At 35.5% G+C, this 26,834-nt stretch overlaps 4 protein-coding genes across 4 annotated transcripts; 2 read left to right on the top strand and 2 right to left on the bottom strand.

Annotated features, from left to right (window-relative positions):
* Positions 1 to 658: 658 nt before the first annotated feature.
* LOC140038373 (putative late blight resistance protein homolog R1B-16) lies at positions 659 to 1,894 on the bottom strand. Its single transcript, XM_072083710.1, has one exon. The coding sequence runs from the start codon at positions 1,892 to 1,894 to the stop codon at positions 659 to 661; it is 1,236 nt and encodes a 411-aa protein (XP_071939811.1).
* Positions 1,895 to 2,533: 639 nt separating this feature from the next.
* On the bottom strand, positions 2,534 to 5,284 carry LOC140038649 (uncharacterized). The gene is made up of 8 exons (XM_072083998.1): positions 5,073 to 5,284; positions 4,736 to 4,992; positions 4,438 to 4,641; positions 4,267 to 4,359; positions 4,086 to 4,187; positions 3,568 to 3,957; positions 3,048 to 3,284; positions 2,534 to 2,936 (listed from the first exon to the last, which is right to left on the bottom strand). Exons 2-8 carry the CDS (start codon positions 4,937 to 4,939, stop codon positions 2,916 to 2,918), a joined length of 1,251 nt encoding a protein of 416 aa, XP_071940099.1. The 5' UTR covers positions 4,940 to 4,992; positions 5,073 to 5,284; the 3' UTR covers positions 2,534 to 2,915.
* A 9,220-nt stretch (positions 5,285 to 14,504) lies between these two features.
* LOC113737343 (putative late blight resistance protein homolog R1A-3) lies at positions 14,505 to 17,866 on the top strand. Its single transcript, XM_027264586.2, has one exon. The coding sequence runs from the start codon at positions 14,505 to 14,507 to the stop codon at positions 17,850 to 17,852; it is 3,348 nt and encodes a 1,115-aa protein (XP_027120387.2). The 3' UTR covers positions 17,853 to 17,866.
* Positions 17,867 to 21,560: 3,694 nt separating this feature from the next.
* Positions 21,561 to 26,197, top strand: LOC113736454 (putative late blight resistance protein homolog R1A-3). Its single transcript, XM_027263418.2, has 2 exons — positions 21,561 to 25,543; positions 25,818 to 26,197. The coding sequence occupies exon 1, from the start codon at positions 22,057 to 22,059 to the stop codon at positions 25,516 to 25,518; it is 3,462 nt and encodes a 1,153-aa protein (XP_027119219.2). The 5' UTR covers positions 21,561 to 22,056; the 3' UTR covers positions 25,519 to 25,543; positions 25,818 to 26,197.
* The last annotated feature ends 637 nt before the right edge of the window (positions 26,198 to 26,834 follow it).

The raw sequence follows: 26,834 nt of genomic DNA, 5'->3' as shown, positions 1-26,834 counted from the left end.
GACTAAAAGATAACGTTAAGGGGGAAATTGATAATGACATCTAACGTTAAGGGAGTAAAGTAATAATAACCCGAAAAGAAATGATCATAGCGGTTTCCAAATTGGGCTATCATATTCTTCCAAGAATCATGAGTTCAAACATAAATTGTTAATCAATGCTATCAAAATGATGGAGTTTGAACCTCAAATAGAAAAAAAAAAAAAAAAAGATAACAAAGTTCCTTGATGGCAAATTGACACATGTTTGAAAAGAAATAGCACACAACCATCATTAAATTCAAAAAAATGAAATTACACAAAATAGGCCAACAGCAAAATATCAGAATAATCTCATTGATTGTTTTCACCATATCTTGACAAGAAAAGAGCCATCGATCCTTTCAACTTTTACCTCAATCTTCCACAAAAGCACCAAAGAAAGCCAGACCACGCAGATGACCAATTACAATCTCAAGAGGAAAAACCAACCGTAGCACTCCTTGATGATATCATCAAGAAAAAAACAGAGCAATAACTAGTTGTTTGCTCATCAATTTCAATGTGCTCGTGCATGCATTACAGGCAATTGAAGTCCAAAAAAGCTACCAAAAGAAGCTACAAGCCAATTAACGGTAATGACAAAAAACAAATTACCAGATATTGAACCAGCTGATGCCCTTCAATCTATGATGATGATCTTCAGATTCTCATTTCCATAATTTTTTTGTGCTTCTTCAATTTCCCGTGCCAAAGATTTGACACCATCTACACAACGTAGCACTCTAATTGTTTCAAGAGTTGATATACGGCCTAAACAAGCAGGCACCATTTCCAAATTAGAAATTCCGTAGAGATTTAATTGCTGAAGGCACGGGAAGTAATCATCACTGTCAGGGTCTGTCTGTGCCCACTCCATAACCTTTACATCTTCTAACGTCAAGACCTTGAGTTTAGGGAATCCTCCTTCCATCAGCTCCCATTTTTGGCCCTCCATTGACCACTGTCTTAATTTGAGGACTTCAAGATTGGGTAGTTGTTCAATCAATGACATTTTTCTACAGGGAAGACCCAGATTGAAAAGACACAACTTCTTCAAATTCATGGGAAAAGAAAGCTCCACATATTCCAGCGAATCAAAGGAGCCGTGGCCATCTAAGATGAGTGATTCTAGGCATACTAGTCGACTCATGTTGCAGCATACTCTATTTTGTTGCCGCACATATAAAATTTTAAGTCGGCGAACGTTGAGAATCCTTCTCAATATGTTCTCAATGTCACGATAAAGAAACAGAGTAGAGAGTGTGTCTAAATTGGGTAAAGTAGAGAGGTTTTCAACAACATTGTCGTTGGAAGACAGACGAATATCAAAAACGGGTCTTACATGTACATGCATCAACTTCTTCATGTTCCAGATGCTATCTGGCAATGAAACAACCGCTGTAGAATCCAGACAGAAGGTTTCCAAATGTGAGAGCTTGGCTATAGATGGTGGAATGAATTTCATGCGCTCTGCTTCAAGGGCTAAGTACCTTAAACAAAGAAGTGATTCGACTTCAGTTGGAAGCTCCTTCAGCCTTAGGTTAATGCCCTCTAACTTTAGAACTTTAAGATGTTTGTAGATGTAAAAAAGGAAGGAGATGTTATGGAACTGAAACTCATTATATCCTGGAGTACCATCAACGAATAGAGTAGCTAAATGTGGGCAAAATAGCTTTGACTTCCTAAAATCTTCTCCACTGGAGCAAATGGACAACCGAGGTAGGTTGGGAGGCTCATTAAAGGTAGAAAGCTCATCATATCCTCGCAAAACCTGAAGAAAATTCTTTTCTTTCGCCTCGCCCTTACAGAACTCAAATATCAAATCGTGAATGTAACAAGTTTTGACTCCACCAATGGATCTGCTTTTACTTACCATAACTAAGTTTCGACCAATAAGGTCCATCCACTACAAGAGAAACAGCTTATAGAGGCACATCAAAATATCACAAATCGCACTTTGTTGAGGCACTTAATATATTGAGGCACATGCTTAGTGTGCCATGTAAAACCTATGTCACAAAAGCTTTTGAAGGCACAATTAAGTGTCATGACATAGAAAACAATTCAGACATCTAGAAGTGCCAAAACAAGGATATAATGCCAACACTTAAAAATGCCTTAATTGGGATTCAACTTTCAAGAACTCAACTTTTTAGAGGCACAAAACAATGCCATCTTAACTTTAAGTTGACGCTTATAAATGCCTTAACAGTCCATTCTTGAGACAGTAGTAAATGTCAAAAAAAGGTTGTTATTGAGGCATGCAAGTATGTCACGGTATATCTTAATGTAGATACTAGCATATGCCTCTATATTAACCTTTAACGGTGTTTTAAAATGCCTCAAAAACCTGCTGTATAACAAGAAAATCTCTACTACAAGAAACCCTTATTGCGACACTTACAAGTGCCTCAATAGACTGGATTTTTTTTCTTTTTTATGCTCAGCCACAGGTATTACGGTGAATATAACATTCCTATTGTATCAATATAATCATACATTCATATTGGACATCTTAGATATCAATGACCAAAACCAACAATATTTGATTGAAAAACCACTTTCAAATTATCACCATAAGTTCATAACCAGTGATTACAATTAAAGTACTCATAACTTCTAGTAGTTTTTCAAGCAACCAATTAAACTTTCATCCTTGCAAAAAAAACATAATATTTGAGGCAACATTCATGAAACAGCTAGAATGTCCTACTGACTGTTTGCCACGATTTCACCTAAATAGCACCAGATAAATTAAAATCAACTAAACCACTGGTCGACCAACTTCTTGTAATATATGCAGCAACACTTTGTCCTTTTACAGTTAGAGCACTTCCATATAAATGGATAAGTATCCATATGCTGCAACACCTTGTCTACTTTTGAATTTCAGCACATCAATCTTCGCAAATTTTTACCTATAGCATAAGTATATTATGTATTAAAATCTATCATAATTATCGAATGAGACAAACATATGAGATATTAATAGTTAACATAATTTGAAAGCTAGAAAAGGAAAAACATACTAGTTTTGTTGGCCAAGCTATAGGAGCACCAAATGAATCAGCAATTGTTTGTAAAGGCACATAAGGCCTAATCAAATGCTCATCACGTTCAATCACAACTTGAACTAGCACTTCACACCAATTCGAACCTAGTGGCTGGCCCCCAACTATTGTAGAAGGATCAAGGGATTGAAGCCGTCCAACTGCTACAACTTTTGTTGGCTCATTTAAGCTAAAAAGAGAAATCCAGTTTCCTTCCTACATGAAAATGCAAAACCCGAAACATCAGAAAACTAGCCATAAGCAAAGCAGTCATATCGAAATTCCAGTTCATGTTGTGTAGTAAGTACATTATAGTAAGAAAATTAAACTATGAACTATACTTCTACGAAAGTCCACAACTACTCAAGAGTAACATGTCTAAGTATTATAACTAAACTAAAAATGCTTTCATATTATAATAGCAAAACATATCTAAGTATCAGATCATTATCAAGCAAAGAGAACTGCCATTACCGAACAAATGTATTAAAAAACTTACTTTAAGAGGGCTAAGACTGGAACTTGAGGTTGACATATGATTAGATGATGTTGAAGTGATTCTTGATTGATTCATAAAGTTATGACCATTTTGTTGCTCTAAATAAGCTTTCAGGTTAGCAAGTTCTCTTGCTTGATCTTTAAGTTGTTCCTCTTGCTGAGCAAATTTTGCCTTCATCTCTAATATTTCATGTTTTTGATCCAACACTAGTCGCTGAGATCCACTTCGACTAGGTTCATCACCCCACACATCAGTTGGACATATACCAAAACCATACATTCGTACATGCCCATGCTTGTCTTGCCCAACTACTTGTGCAAATACATCATTTTTTCCAACAGAATCTTCAGTTTCAGGAGGCAATTGACTAACCTTTTCATTCATTGCAAGCTGCAAAAGTGTAAAGAGTAAAACAATGATTACATTTGTACAATCCTAATATAGATTAGAAAGTAATGGATAGATCTTTCTAACATATTTTAAAGCAAGTAAACAGTATAATGAAAGATTTTACTTACCATAATATTAGCTACTGCACTACTAGATGGGTTTCCTTTGTTATCAGTGTAGCAGTGATTGAACATTTCAACTCGTGATGGATTGCGGCCTAATTTTTTCTTCTGTATCAAAAAGAATTTTTGTTTAAACAAATTGAAATAATATTAAATGAAGCATAATAGAATAGCCAGAAATGTTTACCATGTTTGCTCGAATCTGGGCAAATGATTTCTTCCCGGTATTATGATTCGTGGTCTTCATTGCCCTTGCTTTTTTATTTTTTTCACTAATTTTCTATATCACATACAAATAATTTAGAAATAACTCCAAAATAATCTGATATACTATTACATAAAGGGAATATACATATACCTTTGTATCTTCTAACTCCCAATAATCAGCAATAACTTTATATTGATCTTTTACCACTCTCACATCTAAATTGAGCATTTGACTTTCAACTTGTATATTTGGCTTGTAGTATGTGGCTTTAATCCATGCCTTCCAATTGCTCCAATACTTGCCCAAAGCACGAAGAATCCAAATTTTTGCACTAGGAGGGACATCAAATTTTTCCTACAATATATTTCATGTGCTTAGATTTCACCCATCATATCATAAATAACTAACAAATATTGATACATGTATAAACTGACTTAAGCTTTATTACCTTGACAATCTTTAACATGTCTTTCTTCCGAGACTTGTCAATTTTTCGCCAATCTTGGACATCAATTGGGGCATATGAACCATTTCTTGATATTGTACCCAAGAACTCTGTAAATCTTGATTTATTTTTGCCCACTGGTTTGCCAAGTTTGTTGAATTTAACTTTATAACGATGAGATGTAGGCTGACCCCAAACACTTGTCATATATGTTGGCCCTCGTGTTTTTTTTGCCTCCACATCACCATCAGTCTCATCATCTAAAAAAATAAGAACAACATTTATTAGTGTATATGCAATAATTAATATACTTAAAAATATCAAATACTCTTACTAATACCTGTGTTCTGAAGCTCTTCCACTCTTATACACTGATTTTCCAACCGGATAAAATTGCATAGCCAGGAAAATCACTAATAGTCCATAATAATGCTGCTCTTAATTGAAAGTTTTGTTTGTAAGATGCATCATATGTATTGATCCCCATCTCCCACAATTCTTTCAATTCTTTGATTAGAGGTTGTAAATATACATCAAGATCATTACCAGGAGCATGTGGACCTGGTATCAACAATGACAACATTAAATATGGTTGTTTCATACACATCCAAGGCGGTAAATTATAAGGTATCAAAATCACTGGCCATGTACTATGAGTGGAGCTCATACTTTTGAATGGATTAAATCCATCGGAAGCCAACCCCAACCTAACATTACGAGGATCCTTAGAAAAATCTGTATGCTGATAATCGAAAGTTTTCCAAGCTGGGGAATCAGCAGGGTGTCTCATATAACCATCCTTAGTACGACCCTCTGAGTGCCATCTCATATGCTTTGCAGTTTTAGATGACATAAATAAACGCTGCAACCTGGGTTTTAGTGGAAAATGCCATAAAACCTTACGTGCGACTTTTCTTTTCTCACCGGTTGGATCATTTTCTGATGCTTCCCATCTAAGTTCTTTGCATGTTTCACAACAAGTTCTTTTTGCATTTACCCCCCAATACAAAGTGCAATCATTAGGACAAGCATCATACTTTTCATATCCAAGTCCTAATTCTTTCATTAATTTTTCGGACTCATAGTAAGATTTAGGCAATTTTTCCATGGCTTCAGGAAATGCTTCTATCAACAAATCAAGAAGCATATCAAAGATTTTGTTGCTCCATTTACCCAGACACTTCAAGTGAAGCAAGCGAATTATGAACGAAAGCTTGGAAAACTTTTTACAACCAGGGTAGAGTTCTTGTTGAGATCGTCAATTAACTTATAAAACTTTTCAGCAACTGAATTAGGTAGTTCCTGATTAGATTTGAATGTACCAGCCATAGCAGGATCTTGTTGAGGTATTCCTAAGGCTTCATGAACTAGACCATTCATGTCATCACCTATATCAGATACGTTATGAGGAACATTGTCTGAGGTCTATATCGGTGCAGAAGAGTATACAAATTCCCCGTGAGCTACCCACTGTGTGTATCCCTTAAGAAATCCAAACACCTTCAAATGAATTTTTGCATCTGCCCTAGACACACATACTCCACATTTACATTCTGAACATGGACAAGCAATCATTCCATTCCCATGACTTGAATGCTTAAAGGCATAGTTTAAGAATAATTCCAAACCCTTTTCAAATTCACCACTTCTTCTATCTTTCCACATCCAACTCTTATCCATATTATTAGAGTTATCAAATATTTACTCATCAAACAACATAAAGGAGTGTTAATGAGTGAGTACCTGAAATAATGCATTTTATATGAGATAATAGCTAAAATAACCAATAATTTTGTAATTTATTGCAAGATAGATTAAATTAGACTAAAATACTCAATTTCATATCAGCAAACCTTTATAATGTATGAACACTTTTAATAGCAAAATTCAAAAATAAATTACCAACTGCTATATTCAAAAGAAAATTAGAACAAGACTAATCAGGCATGTGAACGTATAAAATTAGACCAATAAAGTAATGTACCTGCTCAAGAGTGCCAAAGTCTAATACTTTTCCTCCGTCAAATACTTACCAGCAAATATAAACCTGTCCAAAATAAAGTAAAAGCAACTAGCTTGAATAAATTTTAAAACAGGACCTATTGCATTTTTTCACCAATTGCTTAAGCTTTCAACAAATTATAACAGAGGTCTTAATTACGGTTTAGAAAAGAGGAACCGGACACAAAGAGAAACCGGACACAAACACACGGCTAACAACTCTGCTTATGAATCTACAAACTATTATTGTTTCGTCTTATTACACGGATGGCTGTTTGATAAAAATACAAAAAATAGCTTAATCTTGATGTTAGACATGAACTTAATTAGCTTCCTGTCCTTATCAAATAACCATATATGCTGATAAAAAAAAAACTAAAGAAATTTTGTGTGAGGAAAAAAATGTATCCGTTATAGAGTTCCAGAATATATTAAATTGTTACAGATCCATCAAATAATTGCAATTGATAGAAACATCTCTGTAGGTATGGACCATCCTACTTAGAATGGATTTTTTTGGGCACTAATTTGAAATTTAAACCATCACATAATGTTTAGAGTGTTTAAAGAATTAGTTGCACAGTCATTCCTGAATGTTGTGGAATTTACACCACCATTTTTACAGTTTGACGAAGATATACTGCACAGTTTTTTCAAGAGGAAGCAACTTTTCCCGCGGAGTCCAAATTTGCAGCTCATGTACCATAGAATTACAAGTATAGCTGGCCCTTACAGAATCCAAAGGTTACTTTTTATTTTTCGATCAGATGGCAATGTTAATTACACAACACTTGATAGTCAAGTTTTAATTATAAAAAAGGACAACTGCCCTAAAATCCTTCCATGCAAATTCATTGAGGAAACAAGACTCCCACTTTATATCATTGATAACTAGCTTGATGGCAAACTTTGCTAGCTTATGACGAACTTCATTTCCTGATCTAAACTTGCTAGCTTATGACAAATTTTATGTTCTTACAAGAATTTTCAAAATTCATTTCAAAACAATGCTCTAAAAATGCTATTTGTTGGATACTTGCCATTCATTTCATTTGATTGGTTCCAGCTGGGATATATCGTATAGTATCATCTGGGCAGGCTCGACTAGCTAGCTAGCTAGTTATACATATTGATGATGATCTGTCGCAGACCATCTGGAAAATGACTTGCATCAAATTATTTTCCTCTGCTAAATTGTTTTTAATACACATTTTTTGGTTCCCTAATCCACAGGATACCCGTAGGACATATGCCGTTGTCACTCTCCAGAATATTGTGATCAATAATAATAGGGCGAGAGGGAAGAGGAGGGGAAGGAGATCTAGCTAGCAAAGAGGAATACTGATTATAGTATTCTTGAAATATGATCATTTTCAATTGGCCTTTCTGCTGCATATTCGGTTGGCCGAAATTTTATTCCTCATCAATGCATTTTGTTCATCATATTTTACGGACACCTGACTCTCTCTATATTCAATTATATATACTTGTTCAATGATGAGCCAACACTTCCAGAATCTTGTGACATGACTCGATTCAATTCCAGGAACCCGCATTTGCATGAGAAAAAAGAAATCCTAATAAAAATAAAGTCAAATATAACACAACATCCAAACTGGCACTTTTAAGTTTTAACAGCGGGAATAACTTATTGTAGAGCAGGACCCAAATTTAACCAAAAAAAAAAAAGGAGAGCTGTACCATATCTCATATGCAAATGGAAATATCATGTAAGTGGAACACAAATTCAAAACAAGCCGATTTGCATTGAAGATTCCCAAAATCAATAATTTTAGAATTAATGAGTATATAAACATACCTCTGATTTCAAACACAATAGAGTGAGTGATGATAGTCCTACAATCCTTCAATCGACACAACATGCAATCAACAAAATTAGGAGCAACTTCATGAGATTGAGTTAGGATCCACCATAATCAACATGAATTTGAGAAATCAAAAGAAAAGAGATTGGAAGGATAGAGAGCTAGTGAGAGCCGGCAATGATTTTTGGGAAAATTTGAGGGTAGAGGACCGAGAGAGAGAGAGAGTGAGGGAAAGAGATGGGTCAATCAAAAATGAAAGTTTTGGAGATGGTAGATTGGTAGAGGACCGAGAGGGAGAGTGAGGGAGAAAGATGGGCATTTGTGATTTGGGATTTGGGGATTTGGGATTTGGGGACAATTTTGCCGGTACTCTAGCTTAGGCGCCAATTTGGGGCATTTTTCAGTTTTTTCATGAAACAATTTGCCGCTTCTTTTCATGGACAATTTGGGATTGTTTTTCCTTCTAATAGTTGTTGAGGCACATCTCTAAAATGCCTTTACAAATTTTTTCTTTATATTCTTTTATTTTCAGTTTTTCTTATAAGATTTGTCCTTTAAACATTGTCTTTTTTTATTTAATTAATAAGTGTTAATATAACAAAAACTACCTAATGCCTTAATAAGTGTTTATTTGAGGCATTTACTTCATAGTGCCCTAACAAGTATGCCATAATAAGGAAATTTTCTTGTAGTGGAAAGATTTTTTTCCAAACACAATCAAGTAGTCTTTCGGTTTAATAGAAGAATTTATGTCCTCTAAATCTTGCAGTAGAAAAAAATAACATCTACGTGGAGGTAATATGTGCTGCTTACTTGTCATCAGATACCCAAGTAATTATGTTACTCAGTACATTGCTTAAGAAACCGTATTGAAATGTAAAAACTTCATTGTCACTTAATTACTAAGTTGAGGTCAATTTGGAAAAAGCAAATGCTATTTGCACTTCAGAAAAGCTTTAGATACTCCACACTTGCCCCTTTTTTTGGTTAAGGATGACATAAAGATCCAAAGCCTATGCTCTATAATAACTTGAATACCAAAATTACCCCGAGGGCATAGTACCAGCAGTGTCCTTGTTTAAATGTTAAATCAAACAACAAATTAGTCACCTTATATAAAATCGTAGGGGGATTACGTGGATAAATGCAAAAATCATGAGGGGTAAAATAGATATTTATGCAAATCATAAGAGAGTTAAGTGAATAGTGTAATTTTATCATACGCACTTTTAGAGCACATGTGATTTAATCGCCGTAACTAATTATGTATTTTGTCTATTTTCCACTTTACATAAAATAGAGCACGTGGCTATTTTGATACCTTAGATGAACTGTCTGACATTGTGCAAAACTATAGGGGAGTTATATGCAATTTACCCTACAATTTGCTAAATAACTCAAACTCTTGGTTTCCAAAAGTGCAGTTTATCTACTCTTCTTTTTCATATGTTCTAGCATCAGGGGAGTTATATCTAATTTATCCTACAATTTGCTAAATAACTCGAACTCTTGATTTTCAGAAGTGTGAGTTTATCAAGTTTTCTTTTTCATATGTTCTTGCATCAGGGTAGTTCGAATTTGATGGCTTTATATATAGACATAATTGGCCCTTACATAATTTTTGTACATTTTCTGAAACTATGATAATATTTTGTTTGGAAATAAATCCCCAGCATAACTGAGAAGCCAATATAATGGTGCATATTAGCGCGCATTAATCATAACTTTACATTAAAAGTGTGTGGAGTTTTAAAGAAAAACTTTATTTAAGAAAATTAAAATATAAGCATATCTTAACAGAATCAGTTTTGTGACGTCGGAAATTTCCGTTTAACTTAAAGTCTTTATTTATTTTTCCTACTCAATGGTTGCATCATGGTAAGAAGTGGAATTAATTTTTATTCTACACGCTTTTGACGGTAAAATCATCTAAGTGTCTCAAATCACAAAAAGAACAGAGCCTAGGTGCAGATGTAGGGTGCTTCCCAGAAATACGAGGATAAATAGTCCAAAAACAATAAAAATTTCTTTCCTTGAATCTTTCAAAACGAAAGGCAAATGTGAGGTGCAGGTCCTTCTTCTCAGCAACCTAATGAGTATAAAAAAATTGATAGGGTGATAATTGTTAGTCATTTTCTGGTTGATTTTCCTCATTATTTGTGCCAAATATTTTGTTAATTGTCGGATTCTACTTATAATTGGCATTTGGACACAATTGCAGGGATGGAGTACAAGATTCTGAAAAGTGAAGGACGAGAAGTGCAAATCTACAAAGAGTTGCAAGCCCGACTGCAATTGGAAGACAGTTTCCTATTCTGGTGGCCAAGCGGTGCGTTACCAGGAGGAAACAAGCAAAAAAAAAAAAAAAAAAAAAACAGGATTCTTTGTAATTAGTCCCCGGGGATTCGGAAAAGGGGGAACAACGAGTCAAACAGGCTCCCTTGAAAAGGGGGAATTCCTTTGTTAGGAAGACAGCTTTCGTTTTTGCTTCTTGTTCCGTTCTTTCTATTGGGGGCCGACTGCAAAACAATTTTTATTCTTGATTATTAGAGAAAAAAGCAGATGCCTTTGAAATCGATTGAATTGCGTGAAAATTTTCTCATGAGGTGTAGCTAAGCTTTTCATCTGGTCAAAGATCAATGCGATGACACGGTCCCGAATATCTATGAGATCGTATTAGTTTTTACACATTCCTTAATACATTGATATTTGCACGTTTTTTACTTGAATTTTTATGAGATTATTTTGTTAATTGGATGTCAAGGGCCCGATATTTAAGGTGACTTGTTAATTTCCTACCAAATTAATCAATTAAATCCGTAATTATTTAATCGATTAATATCAGTGGCAACTAGCATTTATACACACTAGAGGAACATGCGATCTGATCTAAATAACCCTCGTAGCGTGTTATTGATTAGGGTTAGGCTTTTCTAATTCTTAGTGCAATTAGGGAATTAACTCCTACGGTCGTACATAGGAGTGTTTCCTGGTTAGGGGTAACTAATGGTCGTACCTTAGTTATCAATAAACTAAAGAAAAGCTGGTCGTCAGAGTTTGTTGGCGATTATAACTAACCTATTAATAAATTAAGTGAACCCGCCCTTGCATCAATGATCGGATGAACGGACTGTGTCTGAGAAGTTGTATCCTTGGCTAGAATTTGTCTATTATTAATTTAATTCCTATCTACATTCGTATTAGTTAATTGTTTGTCTTTGGTTGAATTGCTTAATTGTTTTTATCTTTATTTCGATAAAACCCCCTATTGCCGATTGGAATTTCAAAGAGACAAATATCTCCAGTCCCTGAGGATACGATCCTGTTTGCCCTATATATATATATATATATATATATATATATATATAGATATATTATAAATTTCTCGTGAATAAATTCTGTTATATCGGATTAAGCAAACTCTTCGAAACCAGGGTGAATCAAGTAACCCATTGCATATCTAGAGTCCTTGCTCCAGTACTAGAATTGACACGAAAATGCGTAGTTGGCACTTAGAATAATTAAAATTATTATTGCACAGGCTCGACAACCTGTCAAAAACTCCAAAAGAAATACTAAATACTTGCTTGCTCTGCAGTCGGTGAGATCTGTTTCTATAAAAGGTGAGATTCCTGTAAACTTTTAAATTGTAAATTTCTAAATACCCTACTACTTAACAACAACCAATTAACAGGTCAAATTCCAGCAGAAATAGGCCTGTTGGATCGGTTGAAGACTTCTGATGCTGCCAACATCCTTCTATCTGGCCCTTTAGTAGATCGACTTTTGATTAAATTCATGTGACATAAAGTTAGTCAAGAAAATTAATATTAGAATCAATGGAGATCTAATGCAGAGGATGGTAAAGTGGCCTGATGGTTATGCATAACTTTTCAAGGTACAAAAGTGTAATTTATTCTATATATATATATATATATATATATATATATATATATATATATAAACATTTTTTTAACAAGGAAGAAATAGGATTTCTTTTTCAAAAGCGGAGAGGAGGAAGGAGAATTAGATTCCAAGACTTCTAAATCTTAGAGTTTCAACGTTAGTTAATAAAATCATTTTAGGGTTTTAATATAAATAATTTTAACATTTTAACTAATTCCAACGCAGAGGACGATATCCGTCATTTTAACAATGTGCTTCAAATCGTGGAGTCATATACATTTTACCACACGATGATTATACGAAAATGCACTAAATTGTATGGGGTTACACTATAATTTATTCGTTTGTTTGCTGATGAATATAATAGGAAGGAGGCTGATCAGTCCAGACCATTCTTGGTGGGTGCTAATTCCAGATCATTAAACTGTCTCAAATCCTAAAGTCATCAAACTTCTTGCATATGTATTCACTCTTTTATTTTTTTTTTTTTTAGGGACATTCTGATGAACCAATCCCACTTTTACAGTTAAGAAGCCAGTGTATAGGTGCATATTGCTCCTACAATGACATTAATATTGTGTGAAACCACAGTAATTTTGGATGGATTATTAACTTTAGGTGCAAAATATCCAAAATAAATTTTAAGGTGCAATTTCATGGTAATTAGTAATTTTAAAGTGCAAACTATCCAGAAATAAAAATTTGAGATGCAAAGTGGAAATCATTCAAAAGGGTGTAAAGTGAAATTGATTGCTTATCAAGCAATCTTCCAAGGAGGGAGGGTGAAAAAATGGAGTTTACTAAGGATTTTTGCGGTTAATTGACTTGTATTTTATAGTTTTGCTTGTTCATATATCAAGGTTTGCGGACTTTGTTAAGATGTAATTATTTTCATTCAACTTAGAGAATCCATTGAGCCGATAAAATTATCTAATAAAGTCATTTTACAATTTTCTTAGCAATTACAGATAAAACAATTGTTATTTCGTAAAATTATGTTGTTTGGAATCATATGATGTAAAACTTATTAAGCAACACTACTTGAATTTTGAAAGAAACTATCAATTGAAAGTCAAAGTTCCTTTTTCCTTTTTGGCCCCAACATGTAAGAAAGTCTTACCTAATGAAAGGCACAAATCTTGGTTAAATTTATTTAGCTTCAGCACTTTTCATGTAAATCTTCTATAATTTTAAATATTATAAATAAGTTTTTCCATATTTTGGGCTGAAATATCAAAATAACAAAAACAGTCCTTGACAATGGAGCCAAACGAAATGTCAAGAATACCTTAATGTCCAGATAAAATATTTAGTAACCACAAAGATTAGTTAATTCCACCACGGAGGACAATGTGTGTCATTTTGACACTACCTATGTACATACATACATATATATATATATATATATGTGTATTGGCGTGTGATGGAAGGGATGAGCAACTAGTGTGGGTTTAGTTACGCCCATTACATCTTTAGCAAAAATGCTTCTTTAACAGTCTAAGGATTAGCCGTCATAATTGACGGCATAAATAGTCTAAATGTGGGGTGCAATGCCACATTAATAGTCCAAAAACCAATAAAAAAAAATTTCTTTCAGAACGAAAAGCCAGTGTGGGGTGCAATGCCAGACCGGTCCTTCTCAACAACGAAACGGGTATTAAAAAAAAAAAACTCCAAAAAATTATGCAGTAGTACTGTAGTAGTCAATAAAATTTCTTAACTTTATTCAGACCAAGATCATTTCCAGATTATTTGACCGCTCTCTCGTTAACTTTGATTCATCTGTTCTTTCTTGATCTTGCTCCGTTTGTCTGTTGAATAATTTATTATCTCATTTCTCTTCTTCACCTTCCCACGGGAAAAAAGAAACTTCAGGAAAGAAATACTTGCTTGCTCTGCCGTCGGTGAGATCTGTTTCTCCCTTAAAATTTGAGAGTGAAACTGAGGAAAAATCCATGCTCCGTTTCGGGTACAATGCGTTTGGAGAATGCAATTTTGGAGCTGCGTTCCTGGATATAAGATTTCACAAAACATTTGTTATGTGTGCAAGAAAGTGGAGCCACAGCAATGATTTGTACTTGGAATCTGAGAATGTTGTGAAGAAGGTGAGTCTTCCATCTTTCTTATCTTGCATTGAAGATAACGTTCACAAATATGAGGAGGACTTTCAGTACTTTTTTTGCCATGATATATCAGCATTTGATGGCAGTGGCCTAGGTCGTGTTCCCTTTGAAGTGTTTTCTGAGTTTTTGAAACAGATCAAATCATTTAAGCAAGAAATCATCCAAGTTTACTTTACTTTGCCAAGCAGCAGATCATTGGAATCAAATTCTTGCATGCCAGTTGATGAACTAATCGAATTTATAGACCTCATTCTAGAAAATCTAGCGGATTTAACAACTGTCTATTTGGGTATTATTGATGATATGGATCCCCAAGTTAGTGCTCAATTCCAAGCCCTTGAAGCAAAGCTAACATTCTTGAAAAACTTCATTCCCTTTGCCAAATTGCGAGGAACTGCAGATATTCCTGCCTTGCTATTGGCTCACTTTGAAGTGGTGACTTTGAACGCAGCACACCTCTTTTACATGTGCTCTGTTTGGGATGGTAAGGAGCGGCACAATCCTGAGTTCTGCTCCATGATATATGAGCAACAACAGAAAATCACACCTATTGATTTTCAAGTCTATGAGATTTATATGGAAGTTCTTAGAGCTACAAGATCCTCAAAATCATTGCATAATAGAATGATGGATAAGCAGATATTGAAAAACTTCATTGATTCTCTCATAAGTTGTCTCTGGGAGCTGTTATGCTGCAGCTCTAGCTTTATGGATTCTTTGAAAGATGAAATGCGAATACTCTATGCAGGACTGAGGTTCTTGAGAAGCATTTTAAGGGAGCAGCAGGAGAAGATGGATGAACAAAACGAAAAAATTGGTGCTCTTCTTTGTGAGGCAGGCATTATAATTTGCTTGCCTTCTCTAAACAGAGTGAAGGAAGGAGAAGTTAGCTTCTCAGAAAGAACAGAGGCCCTTGACTGTTATGATATGCTGGCTAATACCAACATCCATATCAAGCATTTTAAGGATCAGATCAGTGGCTCAAGCATTATTGAAAGTCTTCCTTCCTTTCACAGCTTAAGAGCACCAGAAGTTAGCAAGACTTCCAGCCACATTCTATCAAAAGGTAAAATGCCAATAGCCCACGAAGTCATGGTTGGTCTCGATGACGAGGCAGCAAAAGTAATTGAACGACTTATATGGGGACCAGAACAGGTGGAAATTGTTCCTATTGTGGGAATGGCTGGGCTTGGTAAGACAACTTTAGCCAAAAAAGTTTACAATGACAGTTCAGTAATCTGTAACTTCCACATTCGTCTTTGGTGCACTGTTTCTCAAGAATTTAACATGAAAAGCTTGTTAATACAAATTTTGTGTTCTGATGGAAAACGGTCAAGGATGGACAAAGAGCTTAAAAACTTGAATGAACATGAATTGCTTCACAAGCTCTATCAAAGGCTGAAGACGAAGAGGTATCTTGTTGTTTTTGATGATGTCTGGGACATTAAGGTATGGAATGAGCTGAGAATTTCATTCCCCGATGAAAAGAAAGGAAGTAGAATCATCTTCACGAGTCGATCTTCTTATGTGGCTTCACAGGTTGAATATGGGGGGAAACCTCACAATCTTCGTCCACTCAGTGAGAAAGAAAGTTTTGAATTACTGCTGAAGAAGGTATTTAGAAAAGAAGATTGTCCTCAAGCATTGTGTGGAATTGCTATGAAGATTGCCAAGAAGTGCAGGGGATTGCCACTAGTAGTTGTTGTTGTTGCTGGAGTTCTGGCAACTATAGGGCATGATAGTTTGGTTTGGGAAGAATTTGCTGAAAGTTTAACTTCAACCATGGTGTCTGGTACAGACCAGTGCAAGAAGTCATTGGAGCTCAGTTATGAGCATTTACCATATCACTTGAAGGCATGCTTGCTGTATTTTGCTGCATTTCGAGAAGATGAAAAAATTGGTGCCAAGAATTTGATGCGTCTATGGATTGCAGAAGGGTTTGTGGAAAAAATTGAAGGAAAGAGATCGGAGGTCATTGCAGAAGAATATCTGATGGACCTAATTGGTCGAAACTTAGTTATGGTAAGTAAAAGCAGATCCATTGGTGGAGTCAAAACTTGTTACATTCACGATTTGATATTTGAGTTCTGTAAGGGCGAGGCTAAAGAAAAGAAATTTCTTCAGGTCCTGCGAGGATATGATGAGCTCTCTACCTTTAATGAGCCTCCCAACCTACCTCGGTTGTCCATTTGCTCCAGTGGAGAAGATTTTATAAAGTCAAAGCTATTTTGTCCATATTTAGGTACTCTGCTATTCTTTGATGCTACTCCAGGAGATATGTTTGAGTTGCGTAACATCTCATTCCTTTTTTGCATCTACAAACATCTTAAAGTTTTGAATTTAGAGGGCATTATGCTAAGGCTGAAGGAGCTTCCAGCTGAAGTTGAATCACTTCTTTGTTTGAGGTACTTAGCCCTTAGAGCTTGGAAAATGGAATTCATTCCACCATCTATAGCCAAGCTCTCACATTTGGAAACCTTTCGTCTATATTCTCACCAGATGGTTTCATTGCCAGATAGCATCTGGAACATGAAGAAGTTGAGGCATGTACATGTAAGGCATGGCGTCGTTATTCCTCTCTCCTCCGATGACAGCGTTGTTGAAAACCTCTCTACTTTACCTAATTTAGACACACTCTCTACTCTGCGTCTTTATCTTGATAAAGAAGGAGAGAAACTGTTGAGAAGGATTCCCAACATTCGCCGACTTAAAATTTTCCATTTGGGGGATCAAAACAGAGTATGCTGCAACATGAGTCGACTAGAATGCCTAGAGTCACTCACCTTAGGGGGCTTCTGCCTCTTAGGCTCAGTGGAACATGTTGAGCTTTCTTTTCCCATTAATTTGAAAGAGTTGAGTCTTGAAGCTCTGGGTCTTCCCTGTAGAGAAATGTCATTGATTGAACAACTACCCAATCTTGAAGTCCTCAAATTAAGAGTCCAGTCAATGGAGGGCCGAAAATGGGAGCTGATGGAAGGAGGATTACCTAAACTCAGGGTCTTGACTTTAAAATGTGTAGCGATTGTTGAGTGGATAGAGACAGACCCTGACAGTGATGATTACTTCCCTTGCCTTCAGCAATTAGAACTCCACGGAATTTCTTATTTGGAAATTATGCCTGCTTGTTTAGGGCGTATATCAACTCTTGAAACAATTAATGCGAGTTTTTGCGGAGATGGCGTCAAATCTTTAGTACGGGAAATTGAAGAAGCACAGAAATATAATGGAAATGAGAATCTGAAGTTCATTTATAGAAAATATTGAAGGGCCTCGGCTAGTGCAAATATCAGGTAATTTTTTTTGTCGTTACCATTAATTGGCTTGTAGAAATAATCATGCCTTTTTCATTTAAAAGAGTTTAATTTATATTTACATTGAAATTGATGAACAAACAACTAATTACTGCTCTATTTCTTCTTGATGATATATCATCAGGGAGTGCTACGGTACGTAGCAGTTTTTCTTCGAGATTGTAATTGATCATCTGTATGGTCTGGCTTTCTCTGGTGCTTTTGTGGAAGATTGAGGTAAAAATTGAAAGGATCGATGGCCTCGAGAGAACTCCTGCGTTTTTTGCGGGTAAGGAATCTAAACACATAATTAGGAGCGTGCTAAAGCCCCATGTCTTTGGATGGCTACATCTTTTCCTATCAATTCCCCTTCTTTGGGTGGCTCAATTAGATTTCATTAGTTGGCTAAATTTTGGTTGTAAAAAATTCTCAACTGTTAACCGCTTTAATGTTCTTCGGTTTCCTCATTTTCCCGTTGTGTGTTGGGTTCTATGGTATGATAGGAATAAATTTTTGTTTGATTGTCATTAATAAAGATTTGCAAGTTTATGTAACACAGTTTGTTTATTTTGATCAGAGAAATCCAAAAAATTGTAAACATTGATTCGATATGAACCGTAAATATAGGATACTCAAATCGGTTTAATATGTGTATAGTTCGGATAGCAGCAGATCCGACCCAATTCATATGTAAGGATATACTTATAATTTTGTTCATTAAAACTAAAATTAATAGAGGAATATATAATCATCTTTCATCAAATATTTATATTTGAGACGATATACTTGACTATCTCAACAATATAAAAGTCTTAACTTGTTGAACTTGCTAATTATATAGTAATATATTTAGCTTTTGTTGCTGGGAATAAGTGATATTTACAAACCTGTTTTTACTATGAATATGCAAGTATTGATGGTCATGTGATCTTTCTTAACAAATAATGAACTATATTTAAATAAAGTCTTTTAGGTGTTTAATTATTTTCTAATTCTCAATTATGAAAATATGATTTCTTTTTTTAACTTTCATACCGAGTCTGGTAAAAACTCCGGGTCCGTGAACCAGTTAGCCAAATACCCAGTCATTCGAGTACTTTATGACTATGGACACGGTTATGATTTATGTCGAATCAATAGAACTAGTCCGGATTACAAATCTGTTAGGCGGAAAGGACACCCGACCCGTGAAACGTAATCGCGGACTGATGCTCGCTCCTCTTCACTCTTTGTTCACGGCTTCAAGCCCTTGTCAGTAGTTATGTAAACTCAAGTCAAAGATTCCATCAAACCAAAATCTCTATTGAAGTCATTTTACTATTTTCTTTTGAAAATAAAAACTAGCAATTGATTTTTGGAGCATGCATACTGAACAACAATGTTTGAATTTTGAACAAAAAGGAAAACAAAGCGAAATAAAGCTAACATAGATGACTAATTATAAATTATCATTCTCTTTTTCCCTTTCACTTGAAAATGAAAGAAACTATTTTTGTGATAATCAAAATTTCTGTTCGACTTTAATTTTTTCCTTTCCTTTTTTTTTTGGCCCCTTATATGCTCTTTTTCTCTCGAAAATTCCAAGAAAGTCTTACCTTATGGAAAGCGAAAATCTTTTAAAGTTTAAGAAAAAGGGGTCCCTTTCTTATTGGACAATGCCGACACTGGTGCTTTTTAGCTACAAAATGAGAGTGAAATAATTCATTCAAAAACCATAAAGTAATGAATAAAAAAAATTCTTTGCTTTTCCAACCGAGATGCAACTTTCTCGTAATTCCTACACTACTGTCACCACTACGTTGTTAATTGTTAATCTTTTCTTTCTTGCTCCGTTTGTTTGTTGAATAATTGAATATTCCACAGAAGAAATACTTGCTAGATCTGGAGAAGGCGAGATTTGTTAATATTTCTCCTTATGCTACACTAAAATTTGGGAGTGAAATTGAGGAATTTCCTTGCATTATAAGAGATGGAGATGACCTCCGCCTGCATTGATCGGATCTGATCGAGCTCATATGTAAGTAGATATTAATTATAATATTTTTCTTGAAGGAATTGAAAATAGACGATCAGTACTAATGTTAAAATGTACGTCTATATAGCATGAGGTTTGGGAGTATTTTCTTAATCAAACTACTTTGATCAAACTGCTTGAACTCAGCCAGCCAATATCGAGGCAGTTTTGCTGCTAAAAAGCCGGCTTGCGTGATTCGTTTGAGGCAATTTTTAAAATCTCAAGGGATCTCATTGAAATTGTTAGAAACCTCAGGGAGGTTTTTGAAATTATTCCTTAAATTTAGTCGCAAGAGAATATGAAAATATTCATGCGGCATATATCAATTGATCTAAAGAAAAGAGATAGATTGGATGGTTCGAAAAAAGAAATGTCAATGAGAGATTTTGAATTCGAATACTTCTACAGTATCATTTGAGTCTCCAAAAATCTGAGTAGAATTGCTCACATATATAAAAAAATGGAGCAAGTAAGAATCACAAGGATAGAGTTCGGTTACACATTGTGAACGGTATCTTCTCCTATCCAAGACATTGCCCCTTAATTAAAGGCCAACACTTGAATTAAAGAACCAGAAAAGGGGTCATCCACTAGCCATGCTTGAGTAACTTGACTAGAACAGTATCCGGTCTTCACCGATCTATCGAATTCTCCACATGGATCCCCTGAATGGGGAAGAAAGACTATAAAAATGTTTAAGAGTCGAGTTGATTTCTAATAGCCCAGTAACTAGTACATGCTTGTATTAGCCTGCATTTCGGTTCTAACTCTTCAGACTATTACCACTAATTCTTATTCGACTCGTGGAAGTTTTCCACTTAAATACTAAGAATTGATATCCGACATTTAAAAATCGGTATGTGGTGTGACACCGTTGAGCCCTGTATTAAAAAGCAAGGAATGGGACGGTTCTCTGGCCGTGCCTGGCCCGAAAAACAACCAGTCTCCCATATCTCTGGCTTTACAAATGGACCCCCTGATTGTGGAAGAAAGACTACTGAGAAGACTTCAATTAATTTCCAATGGCCCAAGAAACACTGAAACGGGCATATACTTGTGTTTGAATATGAGATTATTTGGAATAATTTTTTTTAAAAGATATTCTATTATTTTTTTGATGTGATATATATGAAATAAAAATATAATTAAAAAATATATTTATGAAATAAGTAGATAATTTTGTACAAATAATTAGCATGCATTTAAGTCCTAACTCTTGAAAAGAAGTACTACTACGAATTAGTAGCAATTTTCACTTCTTTAATCCAATCATTTTCTTTGACGGTTGTATATTGGTAACATTAATTTTGCAAGTTATCGTTTTACTGTTTATATTTATTATCTTAGAGTTTACATTTATTATTGTAATGCATATATTTTATGATATAATTGACACTAGTAATTGCAGAAATTCCAAATTCTCTGCTTCCACAATTTCAAGGGTTGAAGAAGCCCTCAATTTTTTTTTTCTCATACTTTTTACTTTGTTGGTCATGGTTATTAATCTCCAAGATCAATGGTCATGATTATTTAAACGAGAGAATTAGAAGAGAAAGTGATCAAATTTAGTGGTTTGCTCAAGAAAGAAAACAATTGAAGAAAATTAGAGAGCTAGCTTGAAGGTTCATTATATTTTAATCATTTATATTTTGATGTCTCTTGGATCATTTATATTTTGATGTTTCTTTATTTTCTGTTCTTCCACGGAGCCCACCACTTGAATGTGTCGGCAAGTGGTTTTTTCCTTTTTGCTTTATTGAGGCAATATAAATGTATAATAGAGAGGGGGCTGATCCGTCTGGACCACTCTTGCTTTGGACAATAAAATCATCAAAGTGTCTTAAATCCCCCTAGTCACTGCTGTTATTGTGAATCAACGCCACTAAAACATAGGCTTTTACGAATGTTGATGAGAGTCAACTAATTTTTATCAATTTCCATTTGTAATTAGTTCAAGATAAATTTGGATTTTGGGTGAAGCCAATTTAACCCAATGCGTGCCTAGCTTTGAATGGTTGATTTTCTCAATACTCTTCTTCACCTTCTCACCAGAAACAAATAAGTAATTTTCAGGAAAGAAATACTTTGCTAGCTCTGCAGTTAGTGAGATCTGTTTCTCTCTTAGAATTCGAGAGTGAAACTGACGAAAATCCCTGCATAAGAGATGGAGCTGGCCTCCACTTGCAGCAGCGATCGTGTCTTCCTTGATCTAGAGTTGCTTCTGAACAGATTCCGAGACCGGTATGTTCCTTACGATGTTCGTGGTTCAATCAAACACATGAAATTTCTCAAAACATTTCTTATGTGCGCTAGAAAGTGGAGCCAAAGCAATGATTTGTACTTGGAATCTGACAATATTGTGAAGAAGGTGAGTCTTCCATCTTTCTTATCTTGCATCGAAGATACCTTTCACGAATATGAGGAGGATATTCACTCTCCTTCCCTTAGATCAGAAACGGACAAATATGGAGTGTTCCTCGAAATTGAGAAACAGATCAAATTACTTAAGCAAGAGATCATCCAAATTTACTTTGCTTTGGCAAGCAGCAGGTCATTGCAATCAAATTCTTGTATGACAGATGATGAACTGTTGGAATTCATAGACCTCATCCTCCAAAATCTAGCAGATTTGACGAATGGCTATATGGATCGGAACATTAGTGAATCGTCTATTTCTGCTGCTTTGAGTGCTCGAGTCCAAGCCCTTGAAGCAAAGCTGACATTCTTGAAAAGCTTCATTCCCTTTGCCAAAATGCGAGGAACTGCAGATATTCCTGCCTCGCTATTGGCGCACTTTGAAGTGGTGGCTTTGAACGCAGCACGCCTCTCTTACATGTGCTCTTATTGGGATGATGCTGAGGAAATGCACAATCCTCAGTTCTACTCCATGATATATGATCAACAACAGAAGATCAGAGCTGTTGATTTTCATGTCTATGAGACTTATATGGAAGTGCTTAGAGCTTCATACTGCTCAGCATCATTACATACACCAATGGTGCATGATAAGCAGATATTGAACAACTTCAATGATTCTCTTATAAGTTGTCTCTGGGAGCTGTTATGCTACAGTTTAAGTTTTATGGATTCTATGAAAGATGAAATGCACATGCTCTATGCTGGACTGAGATTCTTGAGAAGCATTTTAAGGGAGCATCAGGAGAAAATGGATGAACAAAATGAAAAAATTGGAGCTTTCCTTAGTGAGGCAGGGATTATAATACTCTCGCCCACTCTGAACAGAGTGATAGAAGGAGAAGTTAGCTTCTTAGAATCCACCGTGGTTCTTGATTTTTGTGATATGCTGGCCAATACCAACATCAATCTTAAGCATTTTAAGGATCAGATCAGTGGCTCAAGCACTATAGAGAGTCTTCCTAATTCCTCTCATAGCTCAAGTGTACAACATGTTTGCAAGCCTTCCAGGCACATGCCATCGAAAGGAAAAATGCCAATAGCCCATGAAGTCATGGTTGGTCTTGATGATGAGGCAGAAAAAGTAATTGAACGACTTGTAAGCGGACCAGAACATGTGGAAATTGTTCCCATTGCGGGAATGGCTGGGCTTGGTAAAACAACTTTAGCCAAAAAGGTTTACAATGATAATTCAATTATCTATAACTTCCACATTCGCCTTTGGTGTACTGTTTCTCAGGAATATAACAAGAAAAGCTTGTTAACACAAATTTTGTGCTCTGATGGAAAACACTCTAGGATGGATGACTTGAATGAAGATGACTTGCTTCAAAAGCTCTATCAAAAGCTGAAGAGGAATAGGTATCTTGTTGTTCTTGATGATATCTGGGACTTTAGGGCATGGAATGAGTTGAGATATTCATTCCCAGATGAAATGAATAGAAGCAGAATCATCTTCACGAGTCGATCTTCTAATGTGGCTTCACAGGTTGAATATGGGGGGAAACCTCACTATCTTCGCCCGCTCAGTGAGAAAGAAAGTTTTGAATTACTGCAGAAGAAGGTATTTGGAAAAGAAGATTGTCCTCAAGCATTGCATGGATTGGGAATGGAGATTGCCAAAAAGTGCAGGGGATTGCCACTTGCACTTGTTGTTGTAGCTGGAGTCCTAGCAACTATAGAGCATGATATTTGTGTTTGGGAAGAATTTGCTGAAAGTTTAACTTTGACCATGGTGTCTGGTGCAGACCAGTGCAAGAAGTCGTTGGAGCTCAGTTATGAGCATTTATCATATCACTTGAAGGAATGCTTGCTGTATTTTGCTGCATTTCGAGAAGATGAAAAAATTGGTGCCAAGAATTTGATGCATCTATGGATTGCAGAAGGGTTTGTGGAAAAAATTGAAGGAAAGAGATCAGAGGTCATTGCAGAAGAATATCTGATGGATCTTATTGGTCGAAACTTAGTTATGGTAAGTGAAAGCAAATCCATTGGTGGAGTCAAAACTTGTTACATTCACGATCTGATATTTGAGTTCTGTAAGACAGAGGCAAAGGCAAAGAATTTTCTTCAGGTCCTGCGAGGATATGATGAGCTTTCCACATTTAATGAGCATTCCAACCCACCTCGGTTGTCCATTTGCTCCAGTCGAGAAGATTTTATAAAGTCAAGGCTATTTTGTCCACATTTAGGTAGTCTGCAGCTATTCCATGATGAGACTTCAGCACATCCTCATTGGCTTAATTTCTGCTTCCTTTTCTGCATCTACAAACATCTGAAGGTTTTGAAGTTAGAAGGCATTTACCTACTAATAAAGGAGCTTCCGACTGAAATCGAATCACTTCTTTGTTTGAGGTACTTAGCCTTTAAAGCTCTGCACATGAAATTCATTCCACCTTCTATAGCCAAGCTCTCAAATTTGGAAACCTTTTGTCTAAGATCTACTGAGACGGTTTCGTTGCCAGATAGCATCTGGAACATGAAGAAGTTGAGTCATGTACATGTATGGGATGGCTGCTTTGTTTTTCCTCTTTCTTCCAATGACAACGTTCTTGAAAACCACTCCACTTTACCCAATTTAGACACACTCTGCGATCTGTATCTTTCTTTTGATCAAGCAGAGAACTTATTGAGAAGGATTCCCAACATTCGCCGTCTTGCAATTTCCGATGGTCAGACTGGAAATGGAGTGTTGAACATGAGTCGACTAGAATGTCTAGAATCACTCACCTTAGATGTAGGCTGCTGCTCTGGTCCTCGGGGTCATTTTGAACTTTCTTTTCCCATGAATTTGAAAAAGTTGTCTCTTTTCTGTTTGGGTCTTCCCTGTAGTGAAATGTCATTGATTGAACAGCTACCCAATCTTGAGGTCCTCAAAATAGGATGCTATACATTGGACGGCGAAAGATGGGAGCTGATGGAAGGAGGTTTTCCTAAACTCAGGGTCTTGACTTTGTCCGAATTAGACATTGTGGAGTGGACAGAGACAGACCCTGACAGTGATGATTACTTCCCGTGCCTTCAGCAATTAAAACTCGACCAAATTAGACATTTGGAAATGGTGCCTGCTTGTTTAGGACGTATATCAACTCTTGAAACAATTAAGATGGATGGATGTAGAAATGATGTCAAATCTTTGGTAAGGGAAATTGAAGAAGCACAGAAAAGTTATGGAAACGAGAATCTGAAGATCATTTATGAAACATATTGAAGGGCATCAGCTGGTGCAGTATCAGGTAATTTTTGTCATTATCAATAATTAGCTTGCAGAAACTATTATGCATTTTTGTAATAAATGAATTTGATGGATTTCCTCTCATTTCTCTATTTATGTATTTGTATTTTGGTGGCTTTGTACTTTTTTACTCTCAGTTGCCTGTAAGGACATTGAAATTGATGAACAAACAACTAATGATTGCTCTTTTTTTTCCTTTTATTTTTAATGATATTGATTGAACAAACAACTAATTATTGCTCTTCTTTTTCTTTTTTCTTACTTGATATCGGCAGGGATTTTCTTAATCGCTTATCCATGTGGTCTGGCTTTCTTTGGCGTCATTGTGGGAAGATATGGCTCTTTTCTTTTCAAGATATGGTGGAAAGAATCAATGTATTTGTACACCGTGCACCATTTTATCAGTCTGCGCAGCATAAAGGTTGATCAAATATTTTGCTGTTGGTGTGGAAGAAGAAAACAGTAGAAGAAACATATATGTGTACGTATTTTGTGTAATTTTTGAGTTGCTGAATTTATTGATTGGTCGTGTGCGATAGCTTTTCATACATGTGTGAATTTGCTGAATTGGGACTGGGAAAATAGGGACAATTACGAGGTATTACAGCAAAATGTTTGGTTAATTGCAGTCAAGAAACTCTGTTAACTTTTTTCATTTTTTTTTTAATTTTTGAGTTTGAAAGTCCCATCATGTTGACACAATTCTTTAACTACTTATGTTTGAGCTCATGATTCTTGAAAGAATGAGACCGCACAATTTGGAAATTCATGTCAAAAGGAAACCTCTATGATCTTCTCTTTTCTGCTCAAAACAGACAGGTTTAAGTCAAGAGCATAGCATGGTCTTTAAAGGTGGAAATTGGAATTGGGATCTCGAAAGGCGTTGCATGGCTTCATCAGGATAGAGTAGTACTCCATCGTAACATTGGTTGAAGATGTGTACTGCTCATTCATAGTTTTGAACCCAGGATTTTTAAACAAGTGTGTCTCAAAAACCTGTCTTTCTGATGATTTCAACAGTGCCACAAAAACCTGTCTTTTTTCAAAAAGTTTTATCTTTTGTCCCACTGTTCTTTTTCTTTCTTTAACTAAGGTAACTAGGCCAACATGCAGAAGAGTCTTACCTAATGAAAAGGAATAATTTTTTTCTTGATGGACAATACCAAACTGGCATTTCTCAACTACAAAGGGAGTATGAAACAGTGAAAAAATAATCAATGTGGTACATGAATTTCTGATGATTACAACTTCTCAACTACTTTGTTGATCTTTTCTTTCTCGCTCAATTTGCT

The sequence above is a fragment of the Coffea arabica genome, chromosome 3e (assembly GCF_036785885.1).
Source record: "Coffea arabica cultivar ET-39 chromosome 3e, Coffea Arabica ET-39 HiFi, whole genome shotgun sequence".
Classification (NCBI taxonomy): Eukaryota; Viridiplantae; Streptophyta; class Magnoliopsida; order Gentianales; family Rubiaceae; genus Coffea; species Coffea arabica.
Note: the sequence above shows the minus strand (reverse complement) of the source record. Positions and strands in the feature narration are given on the sequence as shown.